This window comes from Nicotiana sylvestris, chromosome 1 (genome assembly GCF_000393655.2).
Source record: "Nicotiana sylvestris chromosome 1, ASM39365v2, whole genome shotgun sequence".
NCBI lineage: Eukaryota > Viridiplantae > Streptophyta > Magnoliopsida > Solanales > Solanaceae > Nicotiana > Nicotiana sylvestris.
The window spans coordinates 135,790,350-135,804,577 of record NC_091057.1 but is presented as its reverse complement, the minus strand read 5'-3'; the positions used below and the strand labels follow the sequence as shown (position 1 = coordinate 135,804,577).

Genomic DNA, 14,228 nt, shown 5'->3' with positions numbered 1-14,228 from the left:
CGGGACGAAATCATCTCATCCAGTGTCCTGTTTAACATTGGCCTATCCCATTTAAAATGAAATGGGACGGGACGGGACGCGGGACGGGACGGGACTTGTTCATAAAATTTTGATAAATTTTACGAACAAGTCCCTTTACCATGTAATAAATATGATGATTAAACTTATACAGTAAATGTCGTGTTTAAGCAAAAATTAAATAAAAAAGATTTAAATTGAATGAAATGCCTTAATATAGAGAAAGGGAATACTACTTTTGAATTATCTAGCAGTCGCTTTTGATATACGATACATCTATATTGTATTATTATTCATAGCTATATTTAAATTTTATAGCAAATTCATAAAATAAGAGATTAATTGTTTTGAACTGAAACAAGAGAGTAACAAGCTCTTGTTGCTTAGTTTGTTAGAGCGTCCGCTTAGTTAGCAGGGGTTTTGAGTTTGACTCTCAACAAGAATATTTTATATATTCATTTGTTACAATTAGGCTCTAAACTATGGTGATTTATCTAACATTCTTCTTCAAAGTTAGAGGGCCAAAAGTTTCCTTGGGCCTATATAAGTTGGATTAAAATAAGTCAAATAACATAGAGAAAACTACCTTCTATAGCCCCTCACAATTTTAATAGTCTATGTTTTGTCCTACTTACAAAAAATGGCCCTTCGGTCCAAACGTATTGCATATAGTAGCCGAAAGGAATAAGCATGACAACACAAGTGCTTCTAGCTCAGTGGTTAGAGCACCTGTTTCCTAAGCTAAAGGTTGCAGGTTCGACCCTCACTTGGCGTGACATAGCAACCCTTTTTTGCCTTTCTAAATGTACTTCTGGATCTAATAAGTATTAGCTAACAATTGAATGAAATATGTAATGCAGGTCATATACGAAATGTCTATTTTTGTATATTTTTTGTATAGTGACAGTCTATTTTGTATAGTGAGAGCTAATTATATATAAATTGTAAAATGACAGTCTATTTAATATATTTTTATATAGTGACAGTCTATTTTGTACATATTTTGTATAATGACAGTTATTTAGTATATTTTTTGTATAATGACATTCTATTTTTGTATAGTGACGCTCTATTTGTATATAAATTGTATAATGACAGTCTGCATTGTATATTTTTTGTATATTGACAGTTTATTTTGTATAGTGACAGTTTATTTTGTGTAATTTTTGTATAGTAACAGTCTATTTAGTATATATTTTATACATTAACAGTCTAATTCAGAGAGGGGCGAAATAAGTAAGGATTTAGTGCCTAATCCTACTAAGCTATCACAAGAAAAACAGGACTTTCCACTAAAGTTTACCAACTTCTAACTGCCACAATGAGAGGCTGAAAATAACACTTGATTTTGGCATGAAGTTATCTTTATAATTATTTGGATGGACAACATATACATAATAATAGCAGTAATAGTTGAATCTTTCAGTAAACTCAGAGCATTCACCATTTCTCTCCTTCACCCTACTAATAAAAGACTTATCTGTAAATTATCTCTAACATAGATATGTGAATTTCTTAGTTAAGGAAAATGCTTCTTCCGCTTTACCTATCCTTTCCGAAACCAAAGCTTTAAGTGCCAGAGCATAAGGGGAATTGGGGTATTTGGAGAGGAGAGGGGTGCAGTGCTTGAGAGCATTTTTGAACTGGCGAGAATCAATGGCATCCCAGATGGGTCGAACTCTACGCTCCGGTATGCCACCAACTAACCCAAACTTGGACGCTATTTTCCAGCCGTTTGAGAATTGGATGCAATCAGTGATTTTGTAGCCATAGCGTGGTCGTCGCTCTTTTCCGTGATCTGTCTTTACATCTGAGCCTCAGTACTTTTGGGCTAGCCACTAAAATTATTTTTGGGCTATAAAATGTATGTTGCAGTTTTTGGGCTACCGGATGAAATATGTTTGGGCCGATGAGCTATAAATGAAGTTTGCTCAATAACATATCATAACCCAATCCACCCAATATATCTTCCTTTATTATGTTTTGCGTTTTGATATAATTCTTACGAATTGACATAATTTCTCAATCTTCAAATTTATATAGTTTCCAAATTCTATCAAACTGATATAATCTCCAATCTCAAAATTATTTTATGCTCGAGTTTACGTTGAATTTGACATGTCAGGTTAGTTTTTTTGACTCATTTGGATGCTTCATCATATAGTCTAATCTTTCATTATCGAACCTTTTTTGTTTCACACCACACCCTAGATAAGGTCCGCGTACATATTACCCTCCCCAGAACCCACTTGTGGGATTTAAACTGGATTGTTGTTGTTTGTTTCACACCAATCTTTGACATGGACGAGATAAATAAATCAATAAATTTATAATATTATTGTGAAAAGTGAGTGAGTAGATAAGAATCTTTGAATTTTCCTTAGTGTTTAGGCCTAAATCCAATGCCTTCAATGATTAGTCCACCCTTAACATGGCAACCCTTCACCTCCATCAAACTTACTGTAACTTCCTCCTCATTTCCACCATTATAGAACTCTCCAACCTCAATTTCCATCCATCCATCTTCCCTTTTATATGGCAGTCTTTGATCCCTCTGTTTCTCTTCAAAATTTGTCATTCCCATCGAGTCCAGCACACAATTTTGATCTTCTTTCCGATTGCCAATTTCTACACTAATCTCAGCAGCCACTGAATTCAGACCAAATGCCTGATCAGAGATTTTCATAATGAAATAAACTCCATACTTTGTGTTTGGAGATAGTATGTTTGTTTTTAGGTTGGCTTTGATTTCTAGTCTGCATATTACTTTCAGTTCAGCCACTTTTGAAAACCTTGAATCTGGTACGGATTTCCAAGTCCAATGATCTGGTTCTTCCCCATATAAAATGGACAGTTCTTCTGCTGAGATAACATATGATTTTTTTCCACTTGATTTCTCTAATGCAAAGCTCTGCAATTGGATCATAGAACCAATTTTAAAATCAACTATCAAACTAAAGCTTTACAAAAATGATGAGGCTATAGCATTTGTGTTACAGTATACATACCTTGTTTCCACCATCAATAAGAATGGAGTTACAGAGACGAATAAAAAGCTCTTTTTTAGTAGAATACTTCAATGGTGTGACAGATTTGTCAATAATATGCTTGTAATCGGAAGGCAAGAATGTTTGCCACAGAAAATCAGATGCTGCCACTGAACGGAGAGAGGAAGAAACAAGAGAGAAGCTAAATGTATCCTTAGGTGAAGTAAGAGACAGAATTGAAGAAATGATATCTTCTGGCAATTGATTGAATAGCTCTGCCCCAGACATCGCCTTTTTTCAATACACTGCTTACTTTTTTTTTTTTTTTTGTTGAAATACGAGTGTTACTTTGTTGGAAATGTTGGGTTTGGTTGTTGCATATATAGTGGAGTTGTCTTAACTTTAAGGTCTAAAAATACGGAAGTTTGAATTGTTCAAATTAAACGAAGCTTCCTGGTTGAGTTGATGTGCTAAAGTGATACCACGGACAAGGAACCATTTGTTGGATATTTTTGGATATTTTGGATTATGCCTTAAATTTGTGGTGGAATGTATCCTGTGAATCGATAGGAAAATGTTATTCGAGCAATTGAAATTTGAGACTTTAGGGGTCGTTGTTGGGATTTTAAGTATATGATAGGTTTAAAATAAGGTGAATAGGAAATGGAGGAAAATAAAAATTTTAAGTGAAATTTTAAGTTTTCCCCATTGGCAAAGAGACATTGTCCCATATTAGAAGAGGAAGAGGTTTTTATGGGTATATAAGCAATTGCTCTTATTCTAGCTCTTAAAGAGTTGAGAAGAAAGCAAGCCTCGCGCCGTCGTCGTCGCTCGGCTCGGCTTCGGTTTTAATATTAAATCCAATCCGTTTTTCAGTTGTGTAACTGAAAATTAAACTACCCTCTTCAATTTTACCTTTTTATTGTTGAGTAAATAGTCATTTATGTTATGACATTTATGTTGTGGCCGTTTTGCATAAACAACCATTCTAAAGAGTTGCACCTCTTCAGATTTCAACCCAACTTTGGCTATAAATACAATACTATTCTGCTCAGAATTTCCATACGATTTTCTGAGTTTTTCCTCCTTCTTCTACATACTTTTAACATCAAACAAAGCAACAGTAAGTGTGATTTGCTACCGAACTTTGTGTTCGCTGAAACACTGAGGTTTGAAGTACCACTACACCAGTGTGTAATTTGTTTTATCCTGAGAGAAATAATCCACAACCTTGGGTATTAGGAGGGGATTAAATTCCTTAAGGAAACACTGTGAATTCAGTGGGCTCGGACTAAAATTCTGTTTCTGTTTTTCATTTCTGTTTATGTTCATTTATATTTTCCAGAATTATTTTACAATTACATTTTACCAACAGTCGTTTGGTTGGAATACGATTTATACCGGTATAAGTTATGTCGGTATAAGTTATATTGGGATAAGTTATGCTGAGATTAGTTATGCTGGGATTGTTGTTTATTCATTGTTTGGTATGTTTTATTAAAAATGACAATTGCATAATTTCTAAGAAGAATGTATAAGTTATACCAGTGCTAATTATCCCACCTTCTATAAGGTATAAGTTATCCCGGTGTTAAAATTAACACTGAGATAACGTGTACCTGGTTTGCTAATCAAATAGAGTATTAAGGTGGTATTAAATTTTTATACCACCCTTATACCTTCCTATACCTCATACCAAAAGACCCTTTAGTGAAATGCACACCATGGTTAATTAATTTAATTAGATGAGTACATATAATTTACCATGGTTATATGATTAAAGTCCATATGCAAGACACATGCCATGTATCTATTGGTTTGGTATAAACATCGTTGCGGGTAAGTTTTTACCCTTCTATTTTCTGTGTGATATTTGGGACGGTAAATTTGTGAGTAATTGGGGGGAAAATCAAGCGGATTGAAACGGCTTACCCATTAAACGAAAGGTACTTAAGTAATATCGTTGGTAAATGAATGTTAAGGAGGACAGTAACTATAACGTCAAAAATTCTAGGAACTTTCTTTCGAATTATGACAGATATATTAAAAGTAATTAACCAAAGAAATTTTGGCAAAAAGAGAAGGCGGAAAAGGGAAAATTCCGTGAAAAGTAATTAAACGTGTGAATTTTGCTGGTTTATGGTGTCTAAGTTCCCATAATCTTAGTTGTCAGTCAATTTTGATTGCTTCCTTGATCTTTCGTTATTTTTATTTGACTCGTCGAAGACCTATACAATAACATTTGAATGGATAAAATTTGAGCGCATGTGTTTTTAATTTCGAATAGTATCCAAACAATGGGCTGTCAAGATAATGCTTGAAGGATTTGATGGTTTTTGAATGGTTTGGATTTTGACTAATGCTTGTATTGCTGTTATTTTGAAAGAAATTTCCCCTTTCTTTACATTATTACGAGCTTAACTTTTAAACATTGACTTGTGTAAAAAAAAAATATTACAGTATTGGATCATGCTAGAGATAATTACACGGAATTATTAGTAATAAGTAGAATTAGACATAAACAATGAGGCATGTGACATTGTACAACGTGTCAAAATATATTGATAACTAAAAATTTCAAACACTATTACGCGGCGCCTCCCTGAGATTCCTTAAAAAGACAACGTAAGGCTAAGCGACTGATATTACTGCAGTTACTATCCGTCAACTGAGGTTCCCTCTGTACGCTAGACGAGATTGTCAGTGTTGTACGAGAAAACCAATGTCAAGAGCAATTTAGAAAACAAAATTGAGAATTTGAAAATGAAAGCTATTTCAAAAAGGCTACGTAATGTCGAGAAGGATATTTGTGCATATTGCCAAAAAAAAAAAAAAGAATAAGCAAAAAAATACTGTATGTGGGCTTAGGAGAGTTTTACGGAAAAGGTTTATTATCTTATGAAGGAATTTTTGAATAATTTTCCGGAGTTTTGTGAAAAACAAAGTTGTTTTTGAAGATGGAAATCTACTTTTAGACCAGGTTAAGAAGGGTTGTTTTAATCCAAGAAACAACTCGTTCTGTTGTTTTTGCATTTCTAATTATTGCATTTGTTATCTTTGTCACAAAACAGAACCAAATTACATGCAATTGATAAGGGTGTGTTTGGTACAAAGGAAAATATTTCTCAAAAAATATTTTCTAATTTTGTTATATTTGATTGGCTTAAATGTTTGGAAAATATTTTCCATATGAACTCATTTTTCTCCAATTGGAGGAAAATATTTTCCTTATCTGAGAATGAAAATATTTTTCAAAATTCCTTTCCAACCTTCCCTACCTTATTCCTCATCCTCACCAACCCACCCCACCCCTCTTTCCAAAATGTTTTTTTTTTCAAATTTCAATTTTGTTTTCGGTCCCCACCCACCTTGTTCCCCCCCCCCCCACAATTTTTTTTAACTTTTTTTTTATAATATTCAAATTTCTGTTTTTTCGTTTTTCTACACCACCAACCCCATCCCCCTGCTTCACACCCCTGCACAATTTTTTTTTTTTTTTTTGTAATTTCAAATTTTTGTTTTTACGTTTTTCTGCACCACCCATCCATCCCCTCTCCCCCCACTTTTTTTTTGCCCTCTCCCTGTTTTTTTTTTATTATATATTTTCAGTTTTAGTTTTTTCATCTTTCGGTTTAAAGGTTCAAAATTTTACAAGTTCCAAAGTTATGAGTTCGGAGGTTTATGTGTTTGGAAGTTTACAAGTTTAGAAATTATAAAGTTTACGGGTTCGAAAGTTCGCGGTTTCAAAAGTTTAGCGGTTTTGAAGATTATGAAATTTGTGGGTTCAGAAGGTTGTTGGTTCGAAAGTTTATGGCTTCATGTTTATTGTATCTAAATTATTTATGAATACTCTTGAAAAGTTATTTTCCTTAATTTGCACACCAAACACCAAAAAATGAATATATTACGACTTGTTTTCCAACGGAAAATATTTTCCTTCTTATCAAACACACCCAAAATCATAAAGTTTTTTCAGATGCGTCCTTAAAATCTTTCTTGCTCTATTTGATGGCTCATTTATCTTTGAAGCTGCAACCAAAAGGACTCCAAAATCCAAAGCGGTAAAACAAACTTCTCCACATAAATAAATTTTAAGATAACATTATAATTTAATTTGTTGTACCAAGCAATTACTTGCGTGTTACTTTTCTGGTATTTAGTTTCATTTATTATTTAACCAAAAAAAAGTTTCATTTTATTATGAACAATTATCTGTAATTATTTTTAAAGTGTTATTATAGTAAAAAATTTTACACCATGATTGTATAAAAATTTAATTCTGCGATGATCACTTTTCTATTGAAAAAGAAGAAAATAAATGAAAAAAACGTGTTGGTTTACACAAAAAGAGCACAATAAAGGTATATAAATAAATAACTAAATAACAAAACAAAAATACATCCAATCCTACAATTATACTCTCATTTACCCTAGTGTTTAGGTCTTAATTCAATGCCTTCAACGACAAGCCCACCTTTGACATGATAACCCTTCACCTCCATCAACCTCATTATGATATCTTCGTCACCATTTCCTCCATTGAAGAACTCTCCAAGCTCAATTTCCAACCACCCATCCTCCCTTTCACGAGGCAGTTTTTCTTCCCCTTTGTTTACTCTTGCTTTCAATGTCTCCATTCTGTTCCTGTAAAACAAAGACTCCATTTGCACTTTCTTGCTCCTTGGGTTGCGTAGATACGCTGTGTTGACGAATTCTTGATCTCCCACTTTAACACTAATCTCTGTTGGAATAGAATCCAACCCGAATGATTTATCTGAAATCTTCATTAGTAAATAAGCTCCGTATGTTGTGTTTGGAGATAGCTCCCCTGTTTTCATCTTCCCCTGTATTTCTAGTCTGCATATTGTTTTCAGTTCAACTACTTCTGCAAACCTATAAAACAGGATTAGCAAAATTTGAATTTAGCATTTTATTAAATTTAATCTTTAATAATGCTAAAAAATGGAAAAAATGAAGGGAGTTTACCTTGATTCTGGTATAGTTTTCCAGTTCCAATGATCTGGTTCATCTCCGTATAAAATAGAAAGCTCTTTTGCAGAAATTACATACGACTTTTTCCCAGTTGATTTATCTAAAGCAAAGCTCTGAAACATGAAAATAAATGAAGTGATCAACTATACGTGTTAATTGTCTCTGACTACAAGAAAATGTGAACCAATCAATGTATATGAGTCTTTTAAGTCTTACCTTGTTGCCACCGTGTATTAGAATGGAATTGCAGAGACAGAGAAAAAGCTCCTTTTTTGTAGTATACTTCAAAAGGGTGACTGATTTTCTTGCAATATCTTGCCAATCACAAGGCAGGAAAACATTCCAAACATAGTCCGATTCTGTCGCTGACCGGAAAGTTGATGAAACCAGCGATAGTTTTACTACGTCCGGAGGAGAAGTGAGAGATATTATGGTACAAATGCAGTCTTCTGGCAGATCATGTATGTGCTTCTCTGCTACTACCATTGTCGTAAAGTTGTACAAAAATAACACGATCAAAATTGAAGTAATCCGATGAAGAATTTTGTCCAATTTCAAACGTCTGTTATCTGAACAAGGCTAACAGTTTTGGCTGGGGTATATATAGGGAGGCCTTGTGATAATGGAAAGGGTTCTTGAGCGAAAGTTGCCTGTTTTGTTCACTTGGTGTTTGTTTTATCTGTTAACTTCGTTCTGATCAATATACCTTTTTTTGTACATTTATTTACTAACATCAAAGCTGGATCACTGTCACCTAAATAAAGGTGGTCATACTTTAGTTGTACAACGAACGCATTAGGAATGCCCTTCCCAATTGGTCAAAACTGAGGGCGTCATAATCGTGTAGGTATTATCTTATTATTTTTCCAAATTCCATTAACCGCTGACTTTATTTTTCAAATTTGACAAAAATTGGAGTGGTCAACAGTTTATAAGCTTGCTTATTACAAAATGTGAAAACAGAAGTTTAGAAAGTAAAAGAAAAAGAAAGAACAATATATATCGACATATTTCAGCTTAGAAATATGACTTTTGAAAACCATCAAAATATTATCAAACTTAAAGGGTATTATTATCCCAGCATTCTTTATTACTATAGTACTTTTTTTGAGCAATTAAATGACAATCACAAGTTGCTCAGCAGGTAATTGAAAGATAAGCTAGTTGAATCATAAATCCGGTGACAAGGAACCGTGACAGGTGAAAAGGCAAGTCTAGTGTCTTAACGGATTTACAACGAAAGCTCGGCTATTTAATACATAGTCAACTTGGACACCGAAGACTTAAAAAGGATTACTTTGGTGTGCTACATAGGACCACTTTTGAACCACTTGGGAACTACGGACCCGTTTGGCCATAAATTTTGCCAAAATATATTTGGATTTTTTTGGCAAATACATATTTGTTCATAAATTTTATTCATATTTTGGTAAATTTTCAAAAGACAAATCTCAAAACCAGCTCAAAAGCTGGTTTGGCCAAAATATTACTATTATATTTTTTTTAAAATTGCCCCAAATTTTTGTATTTTATAAAAGAGCCCACCATTTATTATTTTGTAACAATGCTGTTTCATCTTCTCGGTCATCTGATAGTGTGTTATGTAGTTCATTATAAAAAGGGAAAAGGTCCAAAATTGTCCCTCTACTAAGGTATATTGTTTACTTCTGCCACCCATTATACTTTTCGTGCAATCTAGCCTCTATTGTTAATCAAGTTTTTAAAATTACCCCTAACCCTAACGGATCTACACCGTGGTAGCTGGCCCCTCAATTTTCCAATGTCAGCTGCCAAGTCACTCGACCCCACGAAGTTCCACCAAATTTCAAACAATTCCACCGTGGGAATCGCCGTTTCCGATGAGCTGCAAATCTCTGGTGTAACAGAAATGACCGACCATGGAGTTCCAAGTATTCATTTGGGGAAAACTCGATACCAATATACTCGCCCTGATGAGAACCTGTTTGCACCTCCAATTTCACATGGGTATCAACCACCAACTTCAATTTTGGAATCAAAGATCACTGGCAGCTCGAACACACCAGGTGTTCGACAAAATGACACTTTCATTTCTGGGCCAAATTGTGGCCAGCTAAACATTAGAATTTCTTCTACAAAAACCTAAGGAGCAGGCTTGCAAAGTTTCAGACCAATCAAACAAGGGAATTGATCACCACGATCAGAGCCTTCACCATCGACCAAGTTAAAACCCAAAATCATTGTTGTCATCGCCGCCACCGCTAATCGAGCAGCCATCACCTCTGCTGGAAAAGCCTCAAAAGCTTCAGCGGAGAAAGAGCGGTACAAAGGAATTAGCCACAACTATTGACTCATTGTACAATCAAAATAAGAAGAAAAAGAAGAGAACAAAGAAGAGAGATATTTTTTAGAGCGTCTCTGATTCTCCACCATCTGCAGAACCAGTCCTGCCACCACCAACACCGCCACTACTGCCCCCTCCACCACCTCCGCCGCCATCTAAGATTTTTCAAAACCTGTTCAAGAAAAATAGGAAAAGTAAACATGTACATTCCGATCTTTCCACTGTAGCAACAGCAGCACCGCCTCCTCCACCTCCGCCGCTGCCTCCAAATTCAATTTTCAACAATTTTTTTTTTCAAAATCGGCAACAAATGCAGAGCAATAAAGCTAATGTTGAGCTCCAAGGACAAGGTTAAAATGCATAGTAATGAAGCTTATTAAATGGGGTCTGCGGGGTTTTAACTTGGTGGGGTCGAGTGACTTGGCATTTGACATGGAAAAAATTGAGAAGGTCAGTTGCCACGGTATAGATCCGTTAGGGTTAGGGTAATTTTAAAAACTTAATTAACGGTAGGGGATAGATTGAACGAAAAGTATAATGGGTGACAGAAATAAACAATATACCATAGTAGAGGAGTAATTTTGGACCTTTTCCCTTATAAAAATGATAACTTTATCCCAAATTTATTCATGTTCAGGACTATGGTTTGCGATAATATAATAAATTTTATTGATTAAGGTACTGTTGGGTATTTATGATAGTTTTTAGAACTTGTGGTTATAAGTCATGTTTCATATTTTTCAAAAAAAAGTGAAATATATTTTGAAAACTCATGTCCAAACACATTTTCATCTTCAAACCAAACTTCACTCAAATAAGATTTTCAATACAAACTTGGGAATCTATGGCCAAACGCTAGCTAAATGACGACTACTCTACTTGGTTTCATCTTCTACGCTGGCAATTAAAATGAAAAGAAAAATAAATAAAATCGAATTGATATATGGAGTATCAGGTAAGTCATTTTTCCTGAAAGTATCTCCCCTCAGAAAGCCAAATTTTGGTGTATGATTGTCAAAAAATTGAAATTTTGACTTTTCTTATTAATATACTAGTCATTTTTCTTATAAATATCTTAACCTATAATTTGATTATTTGCTATATGCAACACTAATTATTACTGTATGGGTCAAAATTTGATCGAGGAAATTCAGCACGAGGAGGTGATTATCGTAAGAATTGTAACTTATCATGTGTAGTTCGGCCGAGGACGACCAGTTGTGAAAAGAAACAACTAGTACAACTTTGGAACTTACAAATAGAATATTCTATGGAATATTTCTTCTGTTGTACCTTTTAGGGTTTTTTCGGAAATATCCCATATAAATATTAGGAGAGATAAGAAAAAGGGCATGTAATATTCTATTTGATAAGAACAATTTTGAAAAGTAAGCTATCTAGATAAATACAAATAACAACTTTTTGAGAGAGATTAGATCTTTATATTCAATCCATTGTCATTTCCACCAGATCCGAGAAAGTGTATAGTATTCTCTTATATTCTTGTCATTCATCATTGTCAGAAGAAGGAATCATTCACCTCTTTCATTATTGGGTGAATCTTCCTCCTTATTTACATTTAGTGTTATTTATTGTTATTTATTACTTGCTCTCACCACATTAATAACATCAACATTTATTGTGTATTGAATTAAATCTACTTTAATGTGGTCCCATATTATCCATATAAACTGATTTTAGATCTAGGGATATTATTTTTGACTAGGATTAATCCCTTATCCTATTACTTAATTAGTATAAAAAAGAGTTTCATACTTTTTGGTCAAACAATTTAGCTCCATTCATGGAGATTTTCTAGTTAAAATTTTAGTTTCTTCTAGATCTAAAAAAAATGCAAAAACCCTACACTTGTGTACACAAATCTAACATTGCAGGCAACAAAGAGGAAAAGAGGAAAGCAATAGCCAACCTCACCACCAACCTCCTTCACACCATCAACGAAGTCAATGAAACGGAGGGTGAAGACGTAACACCAAATACCTCTCCCAGGCGAAATAGCTCGCCCCCTCCTCACGACAGCATCACATCCTCACGTGGTAAAGGAGCCTCTACGTCCACAACAGAAGAGGCACCACCGGTAGTGAAAAAGCTGCTTGAGGCATGGTTGACAAACATGTTGACTAGCATTCTCGACAAGCCCGCTCAAAGGCCGAACCAAGAAGATGCAAGAGTTGGCATTGCATCAGCGACAGGCGAGCAACATGCCCCCTTATAACAGGTATTACTCATAATGTTAGTGATGCAGGTAACAGCACCCTCACAACCATTCTGAGGAAAATGGAGGAGATGGAAAATGAGAACAAAATGTTCCGCAACCAAATGAAAGAACTTTAAGAAAGGGTAAACAAAATACGGGGCACCCCAAAACTCCTACCAAAAAGGGACGCCGGTCGGTTTGTTGAGTAGCCATACAACGACAAAGCTGCTCCACACACAATACCCAAAACCTTTAAAATGCTACCATAGATAAAAATATACGACGGCATAACGGACCCTGAGGATCATGTGACTCATTATGTTACCGCGGTGAAAGGCAACGACCTCGCCAAAGAGAAAGTATCCTCCATTTTATTGAAAAAGTTTGGCAAAACCCTCACCGGGGGCGCGTTGAGTTGGTATTCACAGCTGCCCTCACACTCGATTGAAACATTTGAGGAGATGGCTGACAAGTTTGTAACAACCTTTGCGGAGCAAAAAAGGTGGAAACAAGGGTAAATGACATATTTACCATCAAACAATCACCCAGAGAAGGACTAAGGGACTTCCTTACTCGATTTAACCGAGTAAGGTTGACCTTACCAAACATATCAGAAGGAATGACCGTTGCAACCTTCCAAAAAGGGTTGAACATGAGAGGTTTGAGGGTGACTAGAAAGCTACTAAGCCGCCTCATGAAATATCCCCTGACCACTTGGGACGAAATACACAATGCTTATTGCGCCGAGGTTCGAGCTGACGAAGATAATCTAAATGGGCCGACCCAATGACTGACTTTGGTACAAGCCAAGTCCATGAAGGACCGGAGAAATGACAACAGGAGAGATCTAGCAGGACCCCGACCTAATTGGGAAAGACATCAGCCTTACGTTAGAGGCACCCTCATGTCGCCTCCCCGCCATGATGAAGGCCCGTCCAGGCCACGAACCGAAACTCACTGAAGTGAGAGAGGTATGCCCCCTTTATTATCTGCTTACAATTTTTGTATTTCCCCATCAGAAATAGTTTTCTGAAGTGGCCGCAAAAGATGAGGTTTGAACCGAGCACCAGAAATTCAAATGCCCTATGTGAATTCCACCAGGAGTGGGGTCACAAAACTAAGGATTGCATCGCCCTAAGATAAGAGGTCGTGAACATGCTTCACCAATGGCACTTGAAAGAACTGATGATCGACCGAGGGAGAGACAACTTCGCCCGAGGACATGAACAGCACCATGGACCTCCCAAACTACCTTCCCCATCTTGAACCATTCAAATGATCATCAAAGGTGGCGGCGGTGCATCAATCAACAACGTAAAGTTCACCACCAACCACAACTCAAACGGTCGATCACTCATGAATAGTACGACGAACTCGAAGAAAGTATCATCTTCGATAAGGCGGATAACCATGGTTTGATCATTCCTCACTATGACACCCTTGTCATTACTTTACACATTTTAGATACCGATGTAAAACATATTATGGTTGATGACAGGAGCGGCGCGTGCATAATCCACCCTCGAGTTCTTGCACAAATGAAGCTCGATGATAGGATAGTGCCACTTTGTATAACACTGACGGGATTTAACAATGCAGTTGAGCGGACATCAGGAGAAATCATGCTGCCCGTCCTGGCAGGCGGCATTACTTTGAAGACCACGTTCCACATCATGGACCAGGATACGAC

At 35.7% G+C, this 14,228-nt stretch overlaps 2 protein-coding genes across 2 annotated transcripts; both read right to left on the bottom strand.

Annotated features, from left to right (window-relative positions):
* Positions 1-2,328: 2,328 nt before the first annotated feature.
* On the bottom strand, positions 2,329-3,359 carry LOC104242456 (F-box protein PP2-B15-like). The gene is made up of 2 exons (XM_009797509.2): positions 3,027-3,359; positions 2,329-2,929 (listed from the first exon to the last, which is right to left on the bottom strand). Exons 1-2 carry the CDS (start codon positions 3,291-3,293, stop codon positions 2,399-2,401), a joined length of 798 nt encoding a protein of 265 aa, XP_009795811.1. The 5' UTR covers positions 3,294-3,359; the 3' UTR covers positions 2,329-2,398.
* A 3,961-nt stretch (positions 3,360-7,320) lies between these two features.
* On the bottom strand, positions 7,321-8,703 carry LOC104242457 (F-box protein PP2-B15-like). The gene is made up of 3 exons (XM_009797510.2): positions 8,214-8,703; positions 7,992-8,110; positions 7,321-7,898 (listed from the first exon to the last, which is right to left on the bottom strand). The coding sequence occupies exons 1-3, from the start codon at positions 8,481-8,483 to the stop codon at positions 7,436-7,438; spliced, it is 852 nt and encodes a 283-aa protein (XP_009795812.1). The 5' UTR covers positions 8,484-8,703; the 3' UTR covers positions 7,321-7,435.
* Between the last annotated feature and the right edge of the window lie 5,525 nt (positions 8,704-14,228).